Source organism: Panthera pardus, unplaced genomic scaffold (genome assembly GCF_024362965.1).
Source record: "Panthera pardus isolate Hobbes unplaced genomic scaffold, ASM2436296v1 HiC_scaffold_6, whole genome shotgun sequence".
Classification (NCBI taxonomy): domain Eukaryota; kingdom Metazoa; phylum Chordata; class Mammalia; order Carnivora; family Felidae; genus Panthera; species Panthera pardus.
The window spans coordinates 21,213,646-21,241,631 of record NW_026526991.1 but is presented as its reverse complement, the minus strand read 5'-3'; the positions used below and the strand labels follow the sequence as shown (position 1 = coordinate 21,241,631).

General features: G+C 35.5%; 1 protein-coding gene across 1 annotated transcript; it reads left to right on the top strand.

The window, feature by feature from the left end:
- Window positions 1–11: 11 nt before the first annotated feature.
- ACTR6 (actin related protein 6) lies at window positions 12–26,867 on the top strand. Its single transcript, XM_019446550.2, has 11 exons — window positions 12–144; window positions 1,743–1,860; window positions 2,340–2,408; window positions 4,038–4,161; window positions 5,581–5,716; window positions 5,808–5,864; window positions 13,429–13,527; window positions 13,622–13,700; window positions 20,475–20,646; window positions 22,519–22,657; window positions 26,162–26,867. The coding sequence occupies exons 1-11, from the start codon at window positions 77–79 to the stop codon at window positions 26,289–26,291; spliced, it is 1,191 nt and encodes a 396-aa protein (XP_019302095.1). The 5' UTR covers window positions 12–76; the 3' UTR covers window positions 26,292–26,867.
- The last annotated feature ends 1,119 nt before the right edge of the window (window positions 26,868–27,986 follow it).

The window sequence follows — 27,986 nt, the reverse complement described above, 5'->3', positions numbered from 1 at the left end:
AAACCATAGAGTACCGGAAAAAGAGTGAACGGAAGTGTCAGAAGGGGAAAACAAGTGCAGTTTGGTTCACGTTAAGATGACAACCTTAGTGCTGGATAACGGAGCCTATAATGCCAAAATCGGTTACAGCCATGAAAATGTGTCGTAAGTGTTCTCTCGCTCCTTAGGACAAGACAGACCCTTAATGGTTTCACATGCTACGCTTCATTTTGGGATCACAGTAAATTGCAAATGCCCCTACGTGGCCCTAACCTGAGCCAGAGGGATGCTGTGTTTGGAGTTGGGAGACTGGGATGCTTTGAACTGGGATTTTGGCGTTAATTTAGGCTACGCGGCCCCGGAAGTGGGACATGTGTTTCCTTTCATAACAGGAAATAGCTCAGGAAAATAGGCTTCTAGAGAAGCGGTTCCTGAAGGAGGGGTGCATACACAAAATTCATGAACCCTCAGAAATCGTGGGCATTTGTGTGTATGCATATTCTTGAGGACGCAGTTATGGCTTTTATCGGATTCTCGATGGGTTCTGTGACCCCCAAAAAGTTTAAAAACAATGGCCTTAATAATTGGAAACATTGAAGGCTTTGTGCCTAAGTCCTTCGTAGTGCTCAATGGCTGACCTGGTTGATAGAGTCGATTTAACAGAATTACTACAATGGCAATCAAAATATTTATGTTATATATGTAGAATATATCATGTTTACAGAGGATTTTCCCCCCTTTCTCCTTTCCTTTCTTTTTTAAAGAGGACAATCAGACCGCATAGGAATGTAAATTGATAACAGTCGTCTGGAAAATGTTTTGCAATGTGTATGATTGTTTTTACCCTTTGACACAGCAATTCTGTTATCAGTTACCTAAGGAATAAATAGGAAGCGTTTGATAAGAGTAAATACAGCATGCTCTATATTTTAGACATTGTGTATGTAGTTAAAAAAAAGAAAGCAAGCTAAATAATTAAGAATAGAAAATTGACTACAATTATAATACAACCATAAGATTGACTACAATGCAGTTTAAAAAAATCATGTCCTCAAAGAATATATAAACATATAGAAAAGTGACAGCATAGTATTGTCCCAATACTATTGGGACATAGAATTGTCCCAAATCCCTCTCTCTCTCTGTTCCCCTCTTTCTCCACATACATGTGTACACCTGTGTATGGTTGATAGGACTCTAGTTTGTCTTCCTAACAAGATTGTAAGCTTATGGTGGGCAGCAACCATATTTAAAACTACTTCCTACTTCTGTACCTTATAACATCTTGCTAATTGAAAATCTTTGACTTCCTAGTGACTTAATTTCAATAGCTAGAACTTTGAACCTGTAAATCTTTTACCTGAGTGGTATTAAGATTTCCACGTTAAAGCCAGAATGATTTTACTTGAGCCCTGACTGTCATCTATGTGGTGGCAGGATCAGCACCCACTTAGAAGAATTTTCTTTCTTTCTTTCTTTCTTTCTTTCTTTCTTTCTTTCTCTCTCTCTCTCTCTCTTTCTCTCTTTCTTTCTTTCTTTTCTTTCTTCCTAGAAGAGTTTCTTAAAGAGTACTCGAGAAAGATAAAGGGTCCAGTGTAGAATGTGGTATGTATTAGAACTTTAAAAAAATTTTTTTTAAATTATTTGAAGACAGAATGAGAAACACTGTGGATATTTTTTTGCGTGCAGTGGGGGTGGTTAAGTAATTGCATTTTTAGGAAGTATTCAGGGAATAATTATATTATTTGTTTCTTTGTTAATAGGGTAATTCCTAACTGTCAGTTCAGGTCAAAAACGGCACGTCTTAAAACTTTTACCGCCAACCAGATAGATGAAATAAAGGACCCTTCTGGACTCTTTTATATTCTTCCTTTTCAGAAGGTAATTCAATTATATGTCATTTCTAGCAATCTAAACCTAAATTTAAAAACAATTTTTAAATGTATAATTAAGATTTAGTATGTATGGAAATATTCTTAGATCTCAGAGAAAAGTTATTCAAAATTTATATAAGGTCTTATTATCCAAAAATTGAAATTAACTTGTCTTGTTAGCAATAAATGACCATGGCTTAGTTGCTGATTGTGGGTACTGAATTTTACTTGTTTATGTTAAAGTTAAATGAGATGAACACATTAAAAGTAAGAATGGAGTGGCGTCTCCATATACTGATATGTCTTTTGAATCTTTGATGTTTGCTTATTGTTAATTTGTAAATTTTAGAATATTTAAAAGGAGAGAAACATGCCATTATAATTGGTTTGGAGGTAACCATAAAGAGAAATTAATGGTTTATAATATATTAATGTCATTTTTAAATGTTCAAATATTTGTGATAATTTATACAAGAATTTTTTTAGGGCTACTTGGTGAATTGGGATGTTCAAAGACAAGTTTGGGATTACCTTTTTGGAAAAGAAATGTATCAGGTAACAAATTGGAGTATGTATTCAAATTTCTATTTCCATGTCTTATTCAAATGAAAAGTTACAGCATCAAAGATTTATTAACTACTGTTAATAAAAGAACCAATAAGATAGGATATAAAGCTAGTTCACTCATTAATATGACATAAATAAATCTTATTGTACATGTTCATTGTATATAACAATCATATTTTTAACTTTTAAGATTATGCATACTGTGACAATATACATGTATCTGAAAAGTAATACATGCTTGAGATTATTTATGCTAAAATCTACAGGGGGAGAGTGCATGGTATGAAGGTGAATAGAGTCAGAGTTTTTACTGAATAGTCCTGTGCTGAAGTTCCTCATACTGGCTCATGAGAACCAATTACGTGCATCTCTTCCTAACTGTGTTCAGTGTTTGGTGACTTCAGGATAGCTTGAAATCGGTCTTTGTGGCCATATTTATAACTGTGGTAAGCTCTACAAATCAGGGCGCTTTTTTTTTTTTTTCTGGAAATCTGGTTATTGAACATTTACCAGCACACACTATAAGATGGGGTGAAGGGGGTGAGATTGCAAATGTATGGACATTATTTCATACGCATTGTCAAGCCATGGAAGAGAAGACTTCTGTGGTGAGTAATACATTTGGGGAGGATGATCAGATTTCTGAATTAGGAAAATATCTGGTGATAATTATGCTAGCAGTACGGAAGACAGATCAGAAGGAGAAAAGAATGGAGGCAGAAAGGGCACTGGGAAGGCAGTGGCATGATTTCAGGTGAAAGATAAGGCAGTATGAATAGAGAGGAAAGGTCAAGCACTAATTCTAGACAGTAAGTCAAGGATTGGAGTTGAAGAGAATTGAGGTGCCTAGCTTTAACTTTTAAACATATTTCTAGTATATATTTAAGTCACTTCATATACTGTTACTAGCTTTGATTTTTTAAAAATAAAATAAGTGCAAGCGAATAGAATTTCCATTTTGAAGTGGAATTGGAGGTTAAGAGATGGTCTGTGAAACTCAAGATTAAAATTTCACTTCACATGTCTACTATTAGATCAATTCACTATCTCATTTTTATTTTCACAGTAAAATATTTTTGTCCACATATCTGAACTGTGAATATTATGTGAGAATTTTGTGCTTTTAATATCTATAGTGTAACTTTAGGAATAGTGAGTGAATATTCAGTTTTTAATGCTTCTGAAGAGTGTGGTAGAGAATTATCTAAACATTAAATATCCTAAAGCTTCTGGTCTTTTAACTTTGAAAACAAAATAACATCTCTAATGCTTGTAATTATACTGTTCATTACTTTTACATAATGATCTTCAAGCAATTTGACAGTTCCATTTTATTAATGCTACCATTAAGAGAGTTAAAATTAAATAATAAAGTGCATGAATTTTGTGACCAAATTTTCTGGGTTCAAACCCTAGCTATGTCCCTAACTAGTTCCATGAAGCTTGGTAACTTATTCAACTCTTCTGTACCTCAGATTGCCCTCTGATTAAATGGAGATAGTAATAAGACTTGTTTTCTATGATTATTTTGAGGATTTAATACATTTGTTTATATACGTAAAACAAGTATTTATAACTACAAAGTTATAAAACTTGTGGGATTTTTTTCTCTCATAGGTTGATTTTTTAGATACCAATATTATTATCACAGAACCATATTTTAACTTCACTTCAATTCAAGAATCAATGAATGAAATCCTATTTGAAGAATATCAGTTCCAAGCAGTCTTAAGAGTAAATGGTGAGTTAAAATTTTGATTGCAATTAAGTTACAGAAATATGGAATGAATAAAGAGGAACATTCAAAATCCAAGAATACTGGGTGACATTCTTTTAGATTTGGAGGAAATAAAATATGGGATTTAAAAATTAGATGGACTCTTATAGATTATCTAGTCAGACTTATTTTACTTCATCTTTTTACTAGTACAATATTTTCTCCCCAGTGAAGTTACTAGCAACATATTTAAAAAAAAATTTTTTTTTTAATGTTTATTTATTTTTGACAGAGAGAGAGAGAGACAGAGCATGAGCGGGGGAGGGGCAGAGAGAGAAGGAGACAGAATTCGAAGCAGGCTCCAGGTTCTGAGCTGTCAGCACAGAACCCAACGTGGGGCTTGAACTCACAGACTGTGAGATCATGACCTGAGCCGAAGTTGGATGCTCACCCGACTGAGCCACCCAGGAGCCCCGCAACATTTTTTTTTAAGTTTATTTATTTTGAGAGAGAAAGAGTGTGCACGCATGTGAGCAGGGGAGGGGCAGAGAGAGAGGAATAGAGAATCCCAAACAGGCTCAGCGCTGACAGCCCCGATGTGGGGCTCGATCCCACAAACCTTGAGATTATGACCTGAGCCAAAATCAAGAGTCAGAGCCTTAACTGACTGAGCCAGGCAGGCTCCCCAACATGTATATATTTTTTAAGTAATCTCTATGCCCAATGTGGGGTTCAGACTCACAACCCCTAGGTTAGGCGTTCCATGCTCTACTGAGTAAGCCAGCTAGGGATTCCACTAGCCACATATTTTTAATTTCTAAAAGATTATTGTTTCTGTGGTAGTTATCTCTTCTGTCACTGATGTGTTTGTTATTATTATCATTCATTGAAATAATGTTAATAGCTTAGCCTGACAATATGAGGAAAAACAATCTGAAAATACCATCTAGAAGTAAGTTTGTTAAAAGCTAGAATTACATTACAGGAGTGTACAATTAAAGTATTGAAATATTTAACTTGCAGGTGTTGAGTCTGTATGAGCAATACTATACTACAATGGTTAAGAGCACAATCTTTAAAAATTTTTTTAATGTTTACTTTTGAGAGAGAGAGAGCACACACACACACACAAGGGAGGCGGGGGAGGGGCAGAGAGAGATGGAGACACAGAATCCAAAGCAGACTTCAGGCTCTGAGCTGGCATCACGGTGCCTGATGCAGGGCTTGAGCTTATGAACTGTGATATCATGACCTGAGCCGAAGGCAGATGCTTAACCGACTGAGCCACCCAGGTACCCCATGTGGATATTGTTTTAAACTAGCATATAGAAATAAAAGAAAGTTTTTGTTTTTGTGCTTGCCTTAATTTGTTACCTTTCTTTATTGCTTTAAATTAATTATACTTTTATTTAATGCAGTTTTTTTTAATCTTTTTTTTAATAGCTGGTGCTCTCAGTGCACATAGGTATTTTCGAGATAATCCTTCCGAATTATGCTGTATCATTGTAGATAGTGGATATTCCTTTACACATATTGTTCCTTACTGTAGAAGTAAAAAGAAAAAAGAAGCAATTATTCGGTGAGTTGTACTTAATTTTCATGTCTTTCATAGGATAAAACTGAATGAAAGGTGTGATAAACTGAACCAAATTTGCATTCTCCCTTTTTAGGATAAATGTGGGAGGAAAACTCCTAACCAATCATCTAAAGGAGATTATATCTTACAGGTAATACTTAGCTTGAGTCCTTGGGTGGGTTGGCTGCTGGTGATGAACTTTTTAAAGTAATTTAAAATTATTTTTAAAAACATAATAAAGTAATTCTTTAACCATTAGTTGTAACTTCAGGTAACAATTGTATACTATTGCTTTAAAAACTGTATCATATAATATAAATACAAATGATGTTCAACTTGAAAAGCTTTCTAGTAGGGTGCCTGGCTGGCTCAGTCGATGAAGCATACAACTCTTGATCTCTAGGTTGGGAGTTCAAGCTCCACATTGGATGTAGAGCTCACTTAAAAAAAAAAAAAAAAAAGGGAAGAAAGAAAGAAAGAAAGAAAGAAAGAAAAGCTTTCTAGCATATAAAATGCTAATGTCTACCAAAGTTTGGGTATCTCCAAACTCTAGGGAGTTTAATATGTTTATAATATTTTAAAATTATAAATGTTATAAAAACTATAAATGTTATACATTATAAAACAAATTAAAAATGCATTTAAGGGAATAAGAGTTTCAAAGGAAAATAAATCTCTACCTCCCCTTTCTGTCTCTCATGTACGTTCCATTCCACACAAAGTATCATCTTTAAACTGTATTTTTTATATTTTTAGTCTCTATGAGCCTTAATAATATATTGCTATTTCTGTTTGTGGATTAACCAGTATTAGTTGACTGCCCATCGTTAAAAGATGAGGAATTAGTGTACTTAGCCACATCCAACTCTTCTCCTGCTCCTAAATTTTATTTATGCTATTATTTTAAATTTTATTTTGTTTAAAAATGTAAGTGGGATTTTTTTGTTTTGTTTTGTAAGTAGGATTCTTAAATCTCAATTTCTTGCTACATTAACTTTGGCTTGTATGACACTGTCACTTTCTCTCAGTTCCCCTCTATGTCATATGAGAAAATAAGTGAATCTGCATTTCCTTCTACCTTTCCTCCCACATTTTCCTTCTTTATTCTGTCAGATGTACCATTAGTTTTTTAAACAATTTTTTTTTATTTAAAAACATTTTTTTTTAAGTTTATTTATTTTTGACAGAGACAGAGTGCGAGCATCAGCTGGGGAGGGGCAGAGAGAGAGAGAGAGGGGGAGATACAGAATCCGAAGCAGGCTCCAGGCTCCAAGCTGTCAGCACAGAGCCTGACGTGGGGCTCGAACTCACACACGAACTGTGAGATCATGACCTGGACCAAAGTCAGACGCTTAACCGACTGAGCCACCCAGGCGCCCCAGTTTTTTAAACAATTTTATTGAGAGATAATTCACATCCCATACAGTTCACCCATTTAAAGGGTACATTTTCAATGGGTTGTAGTGCATTAGGACATTTTTAGAATGTTTTCATTACCCCCAAAAGAAACCCACTCCCCTTAGCCATCCCTTGTGGCTCTAGTACATTTGTTTTTGTTTTTTAAATTTTTTTAAATGTTTATTTATCTTTGAGAGACAGAGCACAAGCAGGGAGGGGCAGAGAGAGAGGGAGACACAGAATCTGAAGCAGGCTCCAGTCTCCAAGCTGCCAGCACAGAGCCCATCGTGTGGCCCAAACCCACTCAACCTGCGAGACCATGACCTGAGCTGAAGTCGGGGGCTCAACCGACTGAGCCACCCAGGCGCCCCTCTAGTACATTTGTAAAAAATTTTTTATTTTTAAATAATTACAGACCCAGGAAGTTGTAGAATAGCACATTGAGCTCTGTGTACTCTTAGTAACATCTTATATAACTATTACGATATAAAAATGATGACATTGACACTGGTATAATATTGTTACCCAGACTACAGGTAATGTTAGGTGTTCAACATTTTTTACATGCATTCATGTGTATGTATTTCCATGCAACTTTATCCCATGTATAGATTCACGTAAACACCACCACAGTCAAGATACAGAACTATTCCATCGCTCCGAAGGAACTCCTTTGTGCTGCTAATCCTTTATATTTGCTTTCCCACCGTGTCCCTCTCCCCTGGCAATCTCTAATTTGTTTTCCATTTCTGTGGTTTTGTTGTTTCAAGAAACAGAATCCTATAGTATGTAACCTTCATAGAGTCAGTTTTTTCATTAAACATAATACTATACCACTTCTTCTTAATTACTGAGATAACATTTACGTATTACTTTTTACTATAGTTAACTCTTCTTGCCTTGCTTATATATTAATTCTAAAAGTGGAAGGCTCATAAGTAGCATTTACAGTGTTAAGATTATGTGAATATTATTCACTGTAGAACCAAACAGAATTGGGCTCAGTTTCAAAAGGTTTGGATATTTAGTTCCTCTATCCCATCAGATTAGAAGCAGCAAATTGGAAAGGCAGAGAAAGTTCAGGCAGATGAAGATGTTAATCAAAACCCAGACAGTCTGAGTCCAGAGCCTGTGCACTTAATCATTTCTCCATGCTGAGTGGAAAAAATTCATATATTTTAAAAAGGAAGGCTGTTGAAGTTCAGCTTGAAAAGAACAAGGTGGCAAAAATACTTAGAAACAGTTATGAGCCTCAGTGGCTCAGTTGGTTGAGCGTCGGACTTCAGCTCAGGTCATGATCTCACAGTTTGTGGGTTCAAGCCCCACGTAGGGCTCTGTGCTGACAGCTCAAAGCCTGGAGCCTGCTTCGGATTCTGTGTCTCCTTCTCTCTGCCCCTTCCCTGCTTGCACTCTGTCTCTCAAAAATAGATACATGTTAAAAAAAGTAAAAAATAAAGTTATGAGAAACAATAATGGTGAAAGGAGACTTTCTCTAGTAGATGATAAAGCATTTTAGAATTGTAATAATTAAAGTGATACTTGAATGAGAATTAAATGATAGACCAGTGAGACCAAACAGTTAATTCTGAATCAAACATGTGTTAAAAAAAAAAAAAAAGTAAGGTATACTAAAGAAAGCATCAGGGGGGCGCCTGGGTGGCTCAGTCGGTTAAGCGGCCGACTTCGGCTCAGGTCATGATCTCACAGTCCGTGAGTTCGAGCCCCGCGTCGGGCTCTGTGCTGACAGCTCAGAGCCTGGAACCTGTTTCGGATTCTGTGTCTCTCTCTCTCTGACCCTCCCCCGTTAATGCTCTGTCTCTCACTGTCTCAGAAATAAATAAACGTTAAAAAAAATTAAAAAAAAAAAAAAGAAAAAAAAAGAAAGCATCAGAAACCATTGAAGAGGAGATTGATTAAGAAAGGATACAGGGAAAGTTGGCTGTTTGGAGAAAAATTTTCCTTTGCTTCGTATTCTAAAGTTCAAATGGATTCAAGACTTAAATATAAAAATAAAACCACAACAAGAAAATATTTAATTAAAAGAGTAAAGTTTACAAGCCTGGAATGTATAATCCAATGAATTTTTAAAAACAATATACCCAGGTAACCAGAACACAGTTCAAGGAGAATATTACCAGCATTCTCATCCCTCTTTGTCCTCTTCTAGTCTGGAAAACCACTAATTTCAAGCATTTGTAAAGAAAACAAATACAAACATAAACCTGAGAAATTTGGAATAAATGTGACACCAAATTGTTATCTTTAATATATTAAGGGCTCTTATTGATCCATAAAAAAAGCATTACCTTGGTATGAAATGGTTACTAGATGATTCTCAGAAAACAAATGTTCAGTAGCACAGTTAATCATTAGAGTTATATACAGTCACAATATATAAATGGATAATTCTCAGACATAAAAAAAATGTTAAACATCTGTAGTAACTACAGATTCAATTAAAATATTTATTGAGCATTTATTTAGGAGGTTGGGATATATGGGTTAACAATAAGAGTTCCTCTGTTTCTTTTCGAAAAAAAATTTTTAATGTTTATTTTTGAGAGAGAGGGACAGAGTATGAGCAGGGGAGGGTCAGAGAGAGAGGGAGACACAGAATCTGAAGCAGACTCCAGGCTCTGAGCTGTCAGTACAAGCCCAATGCAGGGCTCGAACTCGTGAACTGTAAGATCACAACCTGAGCTGAAGTCAGATGCTTAACCGACTGAGCCACCCAGGCACCCCCAGTGTTCCTCTTTTTCATGGTACTTCCTAGTAGAGCTGCTGATCAGAGCATAACTTGAAATATCTTTTCTGGTAAACAGTTTGGCAATATACCAAGATACTAACAGTATTTCAAATTCTGTGTTCTAGAGTGTGAATAAATAATGAGATAATCCGAGATATAGATTAAAATACCTGTAGTGCTTCGATTTTGAGGTATACTTTTTCCACATCTCTAGTTGGGACAGATCTTCCAGCTGTTGATACCTTAGAATTGTCATAGTTTAATTACCATCTTTTCTTTTCATTGGTGCAATAGTGAGTCTTAAGGTAAAACGTGGTGTATATGAAGGTAACAAAAAGCAAAAGGAAGCAATATTAATGTTTTTTACTTATTAAGTATAAGGATTATGCTAAATACTTATGTATAATTAGAATCATTTACTTCTCACAGATGTGTTGTCGGTGATCTTATTATCATGACCCCTTTAGAGTTGAAGAGATTGAGTCCCAGAGAGGTCAAGTAGCTTGGTTGCTAAGTTGTGATTCAACCAAAGTGTCTGGGGTGCCTGGCTGGCTCAGTCAGTAGAGCATGCAACTTTTGATCTTGGGGTCATGAGTTCAAGCCCCAAGTTGGCCATAGAGCCTATTTAAAAAAAACAACAACAAAACCAAAGTCCATGTTTATACACACACAAGTATCTTTCTTCTCTGACCTAAACTTCCAACACTAGGAATGCTAATAAGTACATATTCATAGATCACTCTAATAAATATCATGGTACCATAAATAACCATATTTTTAAAGAATGATAGCATAAGAAAATGTGAGATGATGTTTAGTCTAAAAAAGTAAATGTAGTATATATGTGTAGAGAAAAATATTCAAAGGAAATAACTTCACATTTTTGTTCTTTCTTTTGCATTTTTTTAATTGAAGCATAGTTCACACGTTACATTGATTTCAGGTGTACAACATAGTAATTTGACAACTCTATGTTGTCTTACTATAAGTGTAACTACCATCTGTCACCGCTACCGTTGACTATATTCTCTATGCTGTACCTTTCATGTCTGTGACTTATTCCATAACTGGAAGCCTGTACCTCCTATACCTCTTCACCTATTTTGCCCATCCCCCCACCTTCTCCCCTTTGGCAACTACCAGTTCTCTGTATTAACAGGTCAGTTTTTGCGTTGTTTGTTTTTTTCTTTAGATTCCACAAAGAAGTGAAATCATGTATGATTTGTCTTTATCTGACTTATTTCATTTAGCATAAAATCATCTAAGTTTATCCATGTTGTCACAAATGGCAAGATCTCATTCTTTTTTATGACAGCTTAGTATTTCAGTGTGTGGGTGTGGGTGTGGGTGTACATCACATTTTCTTTATCCATTTATCAATTGGCACTAAAGTTGCTACCATATTTTGTCTATTATAAATAATGCTTCAAAAAAAGGGGTACATATATTTTTTCAAATTAGTCTTTTTGTTTTCTTTGGGTAAATTAGTGGATCATATGATATTTCTGTTTTTAACTGTAAAAAAAAAAAGGTTTATTTTTGAGAGCGAGAGAGAGTGAGGGAGGGACGGAGAAAGAGGGAGACAGAGGATCCAAAGTGGGCTCTGGGCTGACAGCAGAGAGCCTAATGTGGGGCTCGAACTCACAAACTGAGATCATGACCTGAACCCAAGCCAGACACTTAACCAACTGAGCCAACCAGGTACCCCTCTATTCTTAATTTTTTGAGGACTCCATGCTATTTTCCACAGTGGCTGTACAAATTTACATTCCCACCAATAGCGCTTGAGAGTTTTTCTTTTTCTATATTGTTGCAAACACCTGTTATTTTTTGTCTTTTTGATACTAGCCATTTTGACAGGTGTGAGGTGATATCTCACTGTGGTTTTGATTTGCATCTCCCTGATGAGAGTGATGTTGAGTGTCTTTTCATGTGTCTCGTGGCCTCTGCATGTTGTCTTTGGTAAAATGTCTATCCAGGTCCTCTTCCCATTTTTAATCAGATTATTTGTTTGTTTCTTTGTTTGTTTTGGTGTTGAGTTATAAAATATCTTTATATATTTTGGATATTAACCCCTTATCAGAGAAATCATTTCAGATATATCATTTATAAATATCTTCTCCCATTCAGTAGGTTGTCTTTTCATTTTGTTAATGGTTCCTTTCACTGTGTGAAAGATTTTTATATTGGTGTACTCCCAATAGTTTTTGTTTCGCTTGTTTCCTTGGCCTGAGGAGACATATCTAGAAAAATGTTGCTGAAGCCAGTGTCCAAAATATTACTGCTTGTTTTCTTTAAGGAGTTTTATGGTTTCAGATCTCACATTTAGGTCTTTAATAATCTATTTTGAGTTTGTTTTTGTGTATAGAGTAAGAAAGTCGCCCAGGTTCATTCTTTTGCATGTATCTCTCCAGTGTTCCCAACACCAAATGAAGAGACTATCTTTTCCCCACTATATATCCTTGCTTCCTTTGTTGTAGATTAATTGACCATATAAACATGGGTTTATTTCTGGGCTCGATGTTCTTCCATTGATCTATGTGGCTGTTTTTCTGCCAGTACCTTGCTGTTGTTATTACTATAACTTTGTAGTTTATCTTGTTGCATATCTTGAAGTCTGGGATTATGATACCGCCCCAGCTTTGTTCTTTTTCAAGATTGCTTTGGCTTTTTGGTGTCTTTTGTTGTTCCATACAAATTTTAGGATTATTTGTCCTAGTTCTCTGAAAGATACTTTGGTATTTTGATAGAGATTACATTGAATTTGTAGATTGCTTTGGGTAGTGTGGGCATTTTAATAACATTTATTGTTCTAAGCCATGAGCATGGAATATCTTTCCATTTGTTTGTGTTGTCTTCAGTTTTGGTTTTTAAGGCATCTTTGTTTTCTTCATTAAGCCTGTGTTTTCTTGGATTCACTCATCAGATGTTTATTAGGCATCTACTATGTGCCAGGTACTGTGTGCTAATCCACAATACTGCTATAATCAGAAAAGAAAGTGCAAAGAGTTAAGTCATTTTAGCAAGATTCTATTCAGAATGGTTAGAGGAAAAGGTTTGCTCTCTAATTGGATAAGCCTTACCATACTTAAAGCCTTCATTTTCAATTTCTTTGTGCAAACTGGACTGATATGTGCCCTCAGAGGGGTAATGTGGAGATTATATACAATTGAAGTATAATTATTCCATAAAGTTGAAAATATCTTACACATTCAGAAATTTAATATTAAAAAATCAATTACCCAAAGATTTAATTCCAGAAAAAAATATTTTATTTTTCTATAAAAAAAATTTTTTTAATCTTTATTTATTTTTGAGAGAGAGCATAACCAGGGGAGGCTCAGAGAAAGAGGGAGACACAGAATCCAAAGCCGTCTCCAGGCTCCAAGCTGTTGCACAAAGTCTGATGCATGGCTCAAACTCACAAACCGAGAATTTGAGACCTGAGCTGAAGTTGGACGCTTAACCAACTGAGCCACCCAGGCGTCCCAGAAAAAATATTTTAAATGGTAATTATAAATTAGACTTACATTTTTCCATTTCAAATTTTACTGTTTTTATTTCCATTTAGGCAGCTACATGTTATGGATGAAACGCATGTGATTAATCAAGTGAAAGAAGATGTATGCTATGTGTCTCAGGATTTTTATAGAGATATGGATATTGCAAAGTATGTATAATAGTAATCTAAGAATCAGAAAGTTGATTCTTGGGTAATTTTATACATAGTTAATTATTTCACATATCTCTATTTCGTTTTCCAGGTTGAAAGGAGAAGAAAATACAGTAATGATAGACTATGTTTTGCCTGACTTCAGTACAATTAAAAAGGGCTTTTGTAAGGTAATTTAAAAAATCCTCAATGACATTTCTTGAAGTGACCACCTCAGGCAGATTTGAAAAAAATCTAGTTGGGTTTGGTAGAGTCTTACAGAGTTGTTGATAACTGCTTTCCTGGTGGCCTTTTCTCCAGGCACAAGTGTATAAGTGATTAATAAATATCTCATTAAAGTTATTTAGAAAAAGGACTATCAGCTGAATGATAGCACAAGGGACAAATCTGGAGATTACCTATATTATGGTTAACCCTTTTCTATTTTTTTAAGAATTAGTTTAAGTCCAGTTAGAGCTTGGTTGTTTTCCAGTTGTGAAAATTATTGACATAGCAGACATGACTGAATTTTACTTGTTTGGTCTGATATGATCAGATTGTAGTGGAAAAGGGCAAAATCCAGTGCACTTTCAAAGTGTTGAGCAGCAGTTTATCTTGGATGTCAAAATAATTTCTCCTTATCTTTGATCTGTTCAGGTAAACTATCAGTTCTATGTTTGGGTAAATGTGAAGTTTGCCCTTTTAGCTGGCTTGATGGAGGACTGTTGGGAAGTTAAAAATCTTTGGTCAGAAATGTAAGCATATTTCTACAAGGAAACATTTATGGTATCATTCACTGCAGTATACTTTAAAAGAGTGAAAGATAGGGAAAAGCCCAAATATCTGCTAATGGAGGAGAATAAATAAATTTTGACATGTTCATAAAATAAGCAATAGTGAAAATGAAATAGAGCTACATGATAATCATGGATAAATCTCACAAACATGTTTCTGTCTAAAACACGATGTCTTTAAGCAAGTTTTAGGAGGATATATATAGTTTCAGGCTGTGTGGAATAATAATTTATCTTATTTAAGAATATATAAGTATTGGGGTGCCTGGGTGGCTCAGTCAGTTGAGTGTTCAACTTTGGCTCAGGTCATGATCTCACGACTGGTGGGTTTCTAGCCCCGCATCTGGCTCTGTGCTGACAACTCAGAGCCTGGAGTTTGCTTTGGATTCTGTGTCTCCCTCTCTCTCTGCCCCTCCCCTACTCATGCTCTGTCTTTCTGTCTCTCTCAAAAATGAATAAACATTAAAAAAAAAAGAATACATAAGTGTGAATTAAAAGTATAAAACTGTGAATGATAACACCAAATTAAAAAGGGGAGTGATAAAAAAAAAAATTAAAAGACAGGGGGTGGGGGAGGGCGGATCCTGGGTGGCTCAGTCGGTTAAGCCTCTGACTCTTGGTTTTGGCTCAGGTCATGACCTGCAGTTCTTGAGTTTGAGCCCCACATTGGGCTCTGCGCTGACAATGCATAACCTGCTTAGGGTCTCCTCTCTTCCCCTCCCCTGCTCGTTCTGTCTCTCTATAAATAAATAAACTTAAAAAAAATTAAAAAAAAAGGAGGGAGTGATAATGTATAAAGTTGTATCAAACTAATTCATGAATACATGGGTTTTATACTTCTTTTAATTATTTATACTTTTTCATATGCCTAAAATTAAGTATATATAATATATATATATATATATATATATATATATATATATATATATTTTTTTTTTTTTTTTTTTACCATACTATTGAAGTGAAATACAAGTCAGAATTCTGAGAAGGCTACCCAAAGCCTCATAAAATTGAAGTCATCCTGTAATGTTCTTAGAAACCGATCCTTGTGGAAGGTTGTAGGTTGGCTTTTAGAAGTGGGTATTGGAACAAATTATGAGATCAAGTTCCTTGTTCGTGAACTGGAAGCCCAAGTTGTACTTTATTTACGAGACAATGAAAACTGAAAATATATAGACAACACCATCTTCATATATTATTACTCATTAAAATACTCCAGTTATATAAAGCACCTTACGGATAATTTAAAGCACTTTGTAGAATTAATGGTAGTAAAGTCATCTATATTTCTGCAGGGATGGACCCTGAGTAAAGACTCAGTGATTCCCAATTTCTCCAAACCTGACTGATTGTTGGAATCACCCAGGGCACTTGAAAAATAATCTATATCCATGTTCTTAGTTCCTGTCCCTAGAAATGCTTAGTGCTTAAGTTTGATAACTTAATCTTACAAAAATCTCTTCCAGATAATTGTACCATCAACTAAGTCTATAAATTTTTTTCTTTTTTTAAATGTATTCTCTCCTGCCCTGCGAATGACACTCTATCAGTTTACTAGACATTATCTGCTAAATGCCACCGATTTTCTCCTTGCCAGATTTTAAGCCCTGTTTACTCAAACCTGCATCTTATATAGTTAGCCAATAGAGATGTTATTCCTTGAATTGACCATTGTTTTACTCATTGTCTTTGGAGAAAAAAGGCAGAAGGTACATAATATTGTTTGCAGCTCTTTTTTTTTTGTTAAGTTTATTTATTTTGAGAGAGAGAGAGTGAGCACAGGGGAGGGACAGAGGGAGAAGGAGAGAGAGAGAATCCCAAGCAGGCTCTGCACTGTCAGCAAGGAGTCTGATGTGGGGCTCGAACTCAGGAACCATGAGATCATGACCTGAGCGAAAATCAAGAGTCAGATGCTTAACTGACTGAGCCACCCAGGCATCCCTGCAGCTCTTTTATTGGCCTTTGGTTTTGTGAACAATATCTGGTCATAGGCTAAGCTTAATTAACTCAGTATAGACTCCTTTTTAACTTGTGGACTTTAATATCAATTGAGTAGACAGAGTCAGTTGGCCTCAACTTGTGCTAGATGATAGAATGTTGCATTGAATTTTTACTTCAAAAATAATGGTTTAATCTTTACTTTGTCAATGTTAAAATTTGTAATTTATTCACAATATAGTTGACCCTTGAACAGCTGACAACCCCCTGCCCCCATGCAGTTGAAATCTGCATATACCTTGACCTGTCCCCTTTCCCCCAAAAAACTTAACTACTACTAGCCTACTGATGACTAGAAGCCTTACTGATAACATAAAGTTGATTAACACATATTTTGCATGCTGTATGCATTATATACTACATTCTTATAATAAAGTAAGCTAGAAAAAAGAAAAAGTTATTAAGAAAATCATAAAGAAGAGAAAATACATTTACAGTAATGTACTGTAAAAAAAAAATCTGCATATAAGTGAACCCATGCAGTTCAAGCTGATGTTCAGAGGTGACCTGTACATGTTAAATCATGTGCATATTTGGAAAAAAAGACCTAAAAATAACAAAATACAAACAAAAAAATTATGTATATGTATCTCTTAATAATTTTAAGATTTATTTATTATTTTTTTTATTTAACCACTAGGCACTCCAATAATTTTAAGATTTAGAAACAGTTTTATTTCGTATGTGTTAGAATTAATTCTAAAGTGTATTGAGTTTAGTACTTGGTTAACTTCATTGTTGCCTGATATGTAACAACTTTGATGAGAGCTGATATGTGTTTGTATTTTTTAACTTTTTATTTATTTGCTTTTATATCTGTTTATGAAATTAGAAAAATAATAACTAAATGAAATGAAAAAATTATAATTATTTGAGAGCCCTTATACTCAGAGTATCGTTAAAACTATTCAAGAATATATTTAGGGGTGCTGGGGTGGCTCAGTCTGTTTAATGTCTGACTCCTGACTTAAGCTCAGGTCATGATCCCAGCGTTGTGTGATCGAGCCCCACACCTGGCTCCACACTGGGCATTGAGCCTGCTTGGGATTCCCTGTCTCTCTGCCCCTCTGCCTGCTCGTGCTCTCATGCTTTTTCTCTCTACAAGAAAAAAAAAAAAAAGAGGGGTGCCTGGGTGGCTCAGTCGGTTGAGCATCCGACTTCGGCACAGGTCATGATCTCGCGGTTTGTGAGTTTGAGCCCTGCATCGGGCTCTGGGCTGACAGCTCAGAGCCTGGAGCCTGTTTCAGATTTTGTGTCCCCCTCTCTCTCTGCCCCACTCCTGCTTGTGCTGTATCTCTGTCTTTCAAAAATGAATCAACATAAAAAAATTTTTTTTTAAATAAAAAATAAAATAAAGAAAAAAATAAAGAAAAAAAGTATTTTTGAGTGCTTGGAAAAAGGTACAACCTCCATTTTGTAGTACTTAATGATAGTAACAATAACAGTAATAGGCTCTGTGATATTTTTACTGATTACAACTGATACAAATTGCAATTTTCTTATCAGAAAGAGGATGCCTAATAAAGTAAAATGGACTTAAGTTGAGAAAATCAGGTTCATAATGATTATGGTAACACCTTGTGCAGAGCCATTGTAATTTAAACTGATCATTTCTTTTACAATATCGGAACAAAATTTATGAGACTGTGTGGTAATCATGGCCTACATTGACTAAAATAGCAACTCTTCTAAATTCCTTCATTTGTCTATGTCCTAAAAAGTCTTTTTGGAGTTGTACTCTTAAAACAGAAACTACTTGTAGTTCCAGATTACGTATTAATGATTAATGGCTTTAGAGCCAACAGTCAACAAGGCTATCTAGTTCTGGCTCTTTCCCCTAGTTTAGATATTTGATCCTGGGATAGTCACATGATCCTCTTTTGTAAAATCTTGGTAATGGACTACATAATCTCTAATGTTTTGTCACTTAAATTTCTCCCAAGTTTACATCCGTTCCAGATTATTTTGAGTGTTGAAAAAATGAGTTATATCCTTTAAACCCAAGCCAGTATCACTTTTAAGTGAATTTATAAGTTAATAAATTTATAGGAAATATTTTTTATTTCTGCCTGACAAGGAAGAATACTATGAAGGAATAACACTTTTTTCTTTTGCTACTGTAATAGTAGTTTATTGGGTTAAAAGTGGTTTGCAGTTTTCCTTGTTCTACCTAGAGTATTATGAAAATTACGTAATTTTGGATATTCTTATTTAAGAATAATGTTTTGAGCTTGGAATTTCCAATGATAGAATTTAGAATTATATCCAGGTTAAGAGAGGCAATGTAGTGGAAGGAATATATTGTATGTACTGATTATATTAAAGGATGTATAATGTTCTTTAAATACATTAGTCTTTAGTAATTTTTTTAATGTTTATTTAGTTTTGAGAAAGAAAGAGACAGAGCACAAGTAGGGGAAGGACAGAAAGTGAGGGAGATACAGAATCCGAAGCAGGCTCCAGGCTCTGAGCTGTCAGCACAGCGCCTGTTGCGGGGCTCATACTCATGAACCAGGAGGTCATGACCCGAGCCAAAGTCAGATGCTTAACCAACTGAGCCACCCAGGTCCCCTAGTCTTTAGTAATTATTATTTTCATATATTTGAGGTATTTTATACTTATATAAAGGATTGGGTTATACTCTGTTCCAGGAGGAAAATTGCATATATAATTGCAAATGAATGTCTATAACTGAATCTAGAAGAACTGATGATACTAAAAAAAAAATTTTTTTTAATGTTTATTTTTTGAGAGAGAGGGAGAGAAAGAGAAGGAGAGGGGCAGAGAGATAGGAGACACAGAATCTGAAGCAGGCTCTGGGCTCCGAGCTGTCAACAGGGCTCAAACTCATGAACTGTGAAATCATGACCTGAGCCAAAATCATATGCTTAACCAACTGTGCCACCCAGGTGCCCAAGCTGATGATTCTTAGTAAAATTGGAAAGGACCATTATTTTAATGGTATAGAATGTGGTAGAAGATTATTTAAAAAAAAAAAAAAGATTATTTTTTTCTAGTCTCTTCAGGAACACATCTCAGCAGTAAATAACAAGAAAATTTCATTGATAAAGTCCATGGATTTCAAAACTTATTTTTGAAGATTGAATAAATAAATTTAAATATTTAATTTTTTTTATACAAGGGAAAGGAGAAATCCTACTGAACAGAGCCACAAGGTCCAATAAACATGTGAAATAGGAGAGTAGAGGCTCCTTGCTGGCTCAGTTGGTAGAGCATACAACTCGATCTCAGGGTCCTGAGTTCAAATGTCATGTTGAGCATAGAGCTTACTTAAAAATAAATAAATAAATAAATAAATAAATAAATAAATAAATAAATAAACATAAGAGAGTCAAGGTAGGTAGTGATAGAAACATAAGACAGTAAATGGTTTAAAAAAATTTTTTAAGTGTTTATTTATTTTTGAGAGAGAGAGAGAGAACAAGTGGGGGAGGAGCAGAGAAAGAGGGAGACACAGAATCTGAAGCAGGTTCTAGGCTCTGAGCTGTCAGCACAGAGCCTGACATGGGGCTCGAACCCATGAACCATGAGATCACGGCCTGAGCTGAAGTCGGACTCCCAACCTACTGAGCCACCCAGACGCTCCAGAAAATGTTTTTTCAAATGTTTATTTATTTTGACAGAAACAGCATGAGTGAGAGAGCGGCAGAGAAAGAGGGAGAGAGAGAATCCCAAGCAGGCTCCATGCCATTAGTGCAGAGACTGATGCGGAGCTTGATCCCGTTAACCATGAGATCATGACCTGAGCCAAAATCAAGAGTCCAACACTCAACTGACTGAGCCACCCAGGCACCTCTAGACTTAGTAAATGTTTTTTAGAGTATCTTCTTTGTTCTCTAGAAACTGAAATTGGTCTATTATTACAGGTAGGATATAAGGTCCCCTCTCCTCTTTTCTCCTTTTCTTTCTTTCTGTTTTAAAATGTGTGGAATAATTTAGCCAGATCATCTTTTGGGGAACAGCTACAGTAGAGTCAGCAATTATTTCTTCGTGTAGATTAGGCAACGGAGAAGGCCACATTTTTCTAACTTTTGAGAATCCTGAAACTTCCGAGAATATGATTAATATGTTAAAATAGCATGTTACTAAATGTTATTAGTCATATGAACTAGAAAATGTAGCTTAAACTTTTTTATCTTATTTTTCTTTAAGCCAAGGGAAGAGATGGTGTTAAGTGGAAAATATAAATCTGGGGAACAAATTCTTCGTCTGGCCAATGAGAGATTTGCTGTTCCAGAAATACTCTTTAATCCTTCTGATATAGGCATTCAAGAAATGGGTATTCCAGAAGCTATTGTCTATTCAATTCAGAACTTACCTGAAGGTACATGAATAATTAAAGTATTGAGACGTAATGATATTTCTAAAAAAATCGTAAGCTCTGTGAGCCATAGAGAAATCATCTGAGCTTTCTAAGTAATTTTGGGCAAATGCAAAGTCTGTTTTATTTGCATAGATTTCCAAATTCCATAGTGCACTTGAATAATTCTTACTTTATTGGTCCTAGATTAGAAATTTGATACAGGGAATGTTATTATGGTCTATTTAAACTTGAAGAAATTAGGGGTGCCTCAGTGGCTCAGTTGGTTAAGCGACCGACTTTGGCTCAGGTCATGATCTCACAGTCCGTGGGTCTGAGCCCTGCATCAGGTTCCATGCTGACAGCTCAGAGCCTGGAGCCTGCTTTAGATTCTGCATCTCCTTTGCTCTCTGTCCCTCCCCCACTTGCACTCTGTCTCTCTCTCTCAAAAGTAAATAAACATTAAAAAAAAAACCTTGAAGAAATTAATCTCTCCATGACTATTAAGTTGCCATGTCCATTTTAGAAAGTTTTAATTTAACTCATATTTATTTACAGAGAATCAAAATTTATAATTTAACAAAGCTATAGTTTCTAGCTATTGATGGGATTGGATTCTTCTAGTTTTATTTGGAATAATATACAGGAAGTTAACTTTTTTTAGTGTTTATTTATTAGAGAGAGAGTGGGGGCGGAGGCAGAGAGAGAGGTAGTGAGAGAATCCCAAGAAAGCTCCACGCTGTCAGTGCAGAGCACAACATGGGACTCGAACTCACGAGCTGTGAGATAATAACCTGAGCTGAAATCAAGAGTCAGATGCTTAACCTACTGAGCCACCCAGGCATCCCTACAGGAAGTTAACTTTAATGAAGCTGAAGTATGGTGCTTTTCAGTGATGTGTGAGTTCTCCTGAAGCAAGCTTCACCTACATAATTTTCTAGAGTTTTAGAGAGTACTTTTATATCTTCCACGTGTCTTCCTAGATTGGAACAAATCTAGCACTTGCAATGTCCTTTCCTCCCATTTAAAAAAAAAAAAAGAGAAGAAAATCACATAATGCTATCACCTTAGTATAATTATTTCACAACTGTTTCTGTGTTGTCTCATTAATTTCACATTTTATACAAGGTTGCAGTTATTGGTATACAGCATTTTATACCATACTGCTTTAATGTCATGAGGCTCAGTGTCAATATAAGGGAACTCTGCCCCTGTTTTGTGAACAGAAGCTTTGGGTATGGTGGCTGGTATTTATTAATTGACTCCTCATAGATTTCCCCAGGATGCTTAGTAGACTTTTAATACCAGCTAACAATGTGGCACTTAATGTTTGCCAGTATGTAACTTTAATGAGTGTAGAACAAAAGATGCTTTATTATTATGGATTATGGGTATTTTTCACTATCAAATGTAAATGATTATGTCTGTCTCAATGAGATAACATGGAAATTTGGGCTTCCAAGTTAAAATGTCTTGAAGGCCCTCCATGTTAGCCTTACACTAGCTTACAATCTCAACCTATGGAAAGACCTCCTCCATTTTAGGGAAGAAGTATAATTATCAACTGTCTGCTTCTAGAATGTTACCCATTTATGTGTAGCTTATATGTGTATGTAACAAGTAGTTAGTAGTTCAACTCCTTCACCTTAGCCTTTCTTTTAAAGATCTGTGAGGTCATATTTCATTCTGTTTGTTGTGTCAATTTCTGTAAATTTTAACCTCATTATGAAATCTTATAAATAATTCTTATGGTTATTAAAAAAGTGTATAGTTTCCAAACCAGTTACTATAACTGATGGCTTTTACTTAAACCCTCATATTCGTCTTTCCAGAAAGGTAAGTAAACAGATTTTCTGATGCCTTTTTTTCTTCTTCTATTCCCCCCCCCTCTTAAAGAAATGCAGCCGCATTTTTTTAAGAACATTGTTTTGACAGGAGGAAATTCCCTTTTCCCGGGATTTAGAGATCGGGTTTACTCAGAAGTTCGATGTCTCACTCCAACAGATTATGATGTTTCAGTTGTGCTGCCTGAAAAGTAAGTGTTGGCTGATAGATAAAACATGGAAGTCATTTTGTAGGTAAAATGGTCAATAGGCAGACTTGAGTTTAAGCCTGGTTCTGGCAGGTTTATTTCACTTTTGGAATCCTCATTTTCCCTTTCTCAAAAATTGAATTAATAAACCTGATATTTCAGTGGACTAAATGGGATGAAGTATGTAAAGTGCCAGCCATAATGGTTGGTACATAATGGGTGCTCAATTAATATAAGATAGTATCCATATAGTAAATCAATCCTCATTCCTAAGAGATTTTTACCGGCAAAGCAATCAGGTTATAATCTGATTTTTTTTATCTAAGATGTGTCATTTCTTGACAGTTTCTATCAAGAATAATAGAAATGTAAGAACTAACCATGAAGCTAAATTATGTCAATTTGTAAGTTGTTTTGGAATGTTTTAAGACAATTGTTAAAAATGGTTTCCCCTGCTATCCAAAAGTAGAACATTCCTTTGAAACCTTTGTAAGTCAAATGGTCTAAAATGAAGAAGCAATTACTATTAACTTATATAGAAAAATTTTGAGCATTTGCAGACCCAAAGAATAATTTCTCTTAGGCTTTTTGATACCTTAGGACACATCTTGCTAACAGATATGCAAAATAAATGGAGGTAATGCATAGATGCTCACGGATGCAGTTCACAGCTATAGCAGCTCAATGCTGAGATGCCGTGTGTAGCTCCTGGGGAGAAGCTTAGCGATGCCATTCTTGCTGCTTAGGTGTGTGCCGCCTCTGTAATGGCTCGCTACAAAATGAATGCTGAATGCTGTTTTGCTTTTTGCCTTTATTTGGAAAAGCAAAAATCCTTTTCAGTTAGCAAAAAGAGGTACTAATGTAGTCTCTTGTAAAAGTGAAGTGGCGTAATGCAAACTTTTGAAAAATGGGATACCTGTATTTTAGTAAACTTTTATGTTTAAGTAGCCTTTTTTTCTTTTTTTAAAGTTTATTTTGAGATAGAGCATGCAGGAGGGGCAGAGAGAGAGGAAGAGAGAAAGAATCCCAGGCAGGCTCTGTACTGTCAGCACATGGTCAGTGTGGAGCCCAATGAAGGGTTGGAACTCACATACTGGGAAGTCATGACCTGAGCTGAAATCAGAAGTTGGAGACTTAACCGACTGGAGTCACCAACATGCCACAGTGGTCATTTTTTTTTTTTTTTTTTTTTTGATTCAGAAATCTTTTATATCTACCCACTATCCCATTTTATGAGAAAAACAGGTATCATTACACTTTTGTGAAAAAAAAAAATAAGGTATAATTTTAGAACCTTAAGAAAGCTTATAGGGGTGCCTGAGTGACACCAGTTGAGCATCTGGCTTCAGCTCAGTTCATGATATTGTGGTTCGTGAGTTTGAGCCCCACATCAGGCTCTCTGCTGTGGCTGTCTGCAGAGGCCACTTTGGATCCTCTGTCCCCCTTTTTCTCTGCCCTTTCCTCACTCTATCTCTTTATCTCAAAAATAAAAAACATTAGGGGCGCCTGGGTGACTCAGTTGGTTAAGCGGCCGACTTCGGCTCAGGTCATGATCTCACGGTCTGTGAGTTAAAGCCCCGCGTCGGGCTCTGTGCTGACAGCTCAGAGCCTGGAGCCTGTTTCGGATTCTGTGTCTCCCTCTCTCTGACCCTCCCCCATTCATGCTCTGTCTCTTTCTGTCTCAAAAATAAACATTAAAAAAAAAATTAAAAAAAAAACATTAAAAAAAAGGCTTATAAGTCCTCCTGTTCAACGTTTTTACTTTGTAAATAAAGAAATAAGGGCTCGTGATTTGGCAGAGCCTTTACAATAAGTTAATAGCAGTGGCCAGGCTAAAACCTAGTTCTCTTTATCTTGAGTCAGGAGCAAATACATGTCTCTTACCAAATATATGTCTAAATAACGCCCCCTCCCCACTGTCCCAGTCTTAAGTGGCAGAGTTAGAAATAAGACCCCATATACCTGGCTCTTAATTAAAAAAAAGTTTTTTTAATGTTTATTTTTTGAGAGACAGATAGAGACAGAGTGTGAGCAGGGGAGGGGCAGAAAGAGAGGGAGACACAGAATCAGAAGCGGGCTCCAGGCTCTGAGCTGTCAGCACAGAGCCTGACACAGGGCTCAAACTCATGAACTGTGAGATTATGACCTGAGCCGAAGTTGGATACTTAGCCAACTGAGCCACCCAGGCTTAATTTTAGAGTCTTGTTTTAAAGGAAAATAGAATTTTTCTAAATCAATAGCAGTTACTAGAAGGCCCTTGTCTGCTCACTTAATTTATCGCTATCAGATTAAAGAGTAAACAATTGCTGGATATTGTAATGATTATCAGCATAATGTCCATATACTTTGCATACTGGATTTTCATCCTGTTTATTTATTTTATTATTATTTTTTCCACCATGTCTCTTTATTTCCCACACTTTTATTTTGTTTTGTTTTGTTTGCCCCACATGTTTTTCATCCTGCATTTTAAATGGAAGTCATCACACATTACATGCCAAGGGATCCACAGAAAGAGTTTTCATTCTTTTATTCATCAAGTCTTTATTGCATATCTGTTTTACATATACATATATAAATGTTACATGTATGGAATACAATAAGGAAAACATTTATTAGCTTTTCACCATTTTTCAGATTTTAAACTGAATTGGGAGAGAGGAACATTAGAAACAGAATTGAGTCATAACATAAGGTATATAACCTTGGTTAGAAATAAAACCAAACTGGATGTTTTATTTATTTATTTATTTATTTATTTAAATTTTTTTAAATGTTTATTCATTTTTGACAGACAGAGAGAGACCGAGAACAAGTGGGAGGGAGGGTGGAGGAGATTGGGCAGAGAGAGGGAGACACAGAATCCGAAGCAGGCTCTAGGCTCTGAGCTGTCAGCACAGAGCCTGACGCGGGGCTTGAACTCACAAACCAAACTGGATGTTTTATGTGTCCCAATTTTACTTAATGTCTTTGTCCTACCATGTTGCTGTGTATCATGTGCTGTGTTTCCTAAATGTTTCATTTATTAGAAGAAAGCATAGCAGCAAAAGCACTGAAAGCACTGAAAACCTCTCTGAGCCTCATTTTCCAAATCTGTAAAATGTTATAATATGTTGTTTCATGGGTTGCTGTGCAAATTAGTGAGGTGACATATCTTTGCCACATACAGAATTTAGATTCAGTTATGACAGTGTTTTTCAAACTTTTATGCATTTTTGATCTTTTGCTTATAATCTTGTTTTTTCAGAAGTAGAGAGGGTCCATAAATTCAGGGTACAAGTTAAAAAAAAAAAAAAAAGAAAGAAACCACTTAGTTGTACTAGTGACCAAGGTTCTTTTCTTTAATAGTTTGCCTTATTCCTATGAAGCGTATGCTTTATTTTTACACTTTGTTTTCTGTTAAATCAGGTTGGGTAGAGATTGCCACGTTTTAGCTACTAATGAATGTTTTCTGCATTTCAGTTCTGTAAAATCATCTGGGTTCATTTATTTTAACTTTATTTTTAGCCCTATTACTTATGCCTGGGAAGGTGGAAAATTGATATCAGAGAATGATGATTTTGAAGATATGGTAGTAACAAGAGAAGATTATGAAGAAAATGGACATAGCGTCTGTGAAGAGAAATTTGATATTTAAGAAACATTCTGAATTAAAGTTTTGAATGGCTGTGATCGAAAGGTTTAATTTCAGTGTTCTTTTTAAAGTAGGTTAAGGATCTGTGTTACCTTTCATCCTAAGATTAGATCTTAAACTTATGTGAATACTTTGATCCTCAGCTAATTTTCAAAGGTTGCTTAGCTAAGTTATTACAGTAAACTGTATCTCAGCTCATATTTTCATTTAAGAGTTAGACTACCATAACAGTGCTTACACTATTCCTGAGACTAGGTTATCTTTCATTAGAAGAGTAAATGCATTTTGAATTTAATTCTTTATAGCCGAGAGCGCAAACATAACTGTCTCACTGGTCAGTTTTCCTTGGAAAGCTGTTTTGTGTTACTATGAATAGGGAGGGATTGGCTAAAATGTTTTCTGGCTGATATGATTTCTCTTTTAGAACTAAGTAGTTTATATAAAAATTGCCATTTTTATTCACACATACTAAAGTTGGGAAGACTAATCTTATTTGTGTTTAACATTTGGTTTTTATTTAGAATAAATTGGAAAGGGTGGAAACTAAAGCCAATGTATTAAAGTGTTTTTTGATCAGTATTATGTTGGCAGAAATGTATTATTTCACTCACAAAAATGCTGTACCATTTTTAGGATGAAAAGAAATTTGAAGTTAACTTAGGGTTGGTCAAAAACTCTTGAGACAAATGTTAGTGAGTGTTTTGTTTTAAAAACTTTATATAGAGGCACACTTACACACAAAAAACCTCTTGTATAATCCACAGTAAGCATATTAAGGTGTTAAAAGCTACAGATTTCCAATTTAAGGAAACAGGTGGCAATGACATTAATGAATGGATCAGGTAGGCTTTGCTTGCAAACAGGAGAAATTCATTTGGGCTATCCTAAGCAAAACAAAATTTATCAGTGGGACAAAGGGGAGCTTATCAAATCTAAAGAAAAATGACCAGCAGCCTTAGGAAGGATGAAAACCAGGATAACCTTAGGAATGTAGGTTACAGAAACTGAGTGAGAGACAATCCTTTTAGAGCCCTGCCATCAAAATATCTCAGCTTCTCTATTTTCTATCTTACATAGTTATGCTCATAAATCAAATTCCTACCAGTTTCTTTATGCTAGTTAGTATCATGCACCTATCCCATGGCTTCAGGGACTTTGACAGTACTACTAAGATAGCATAGAATAAAAGAAGGTAGTTTCCCAAAGGAAAATTAAGATGAAGAGACAGATGCTGATCAGAGTGAAAGAGCTGTTAATTACAATTTTATTTGGATCATGTTGGGTTAGGGCCTGGTCAGTCCTTCCTAGACTTAGGCTGGTTATCATTACAGAGTTGCAAGTAGAGTGTTTGTGTGATACCCAGTTATGAGCATATAATCTGAATAGTGTAGCAAGAAGATACTGATAGCATAAAATAAATTTTTGCAGCCATACAGTGTAACTGTTAGAATTTCAAGATGATGTGGTTGGAGGTTAAAAAAAAAAAAAAGGCAAATCCCCATTTATAGGGCTTTCCTTGACTTGTCAGGACTTCATGTTGGACAGGCAGAATACTTATCATCATTGACCAGGTGTTTTTCCTGTGAGGAACAAACATTCCTCAAAGATGCATTACCAAAACATGCCCTGGCCTTGAAGTCTTCTGTTATGTTCTGCTGAGAATGATTGTGTGTGTGTGTGTGTGTGTGTGTGTGTGGG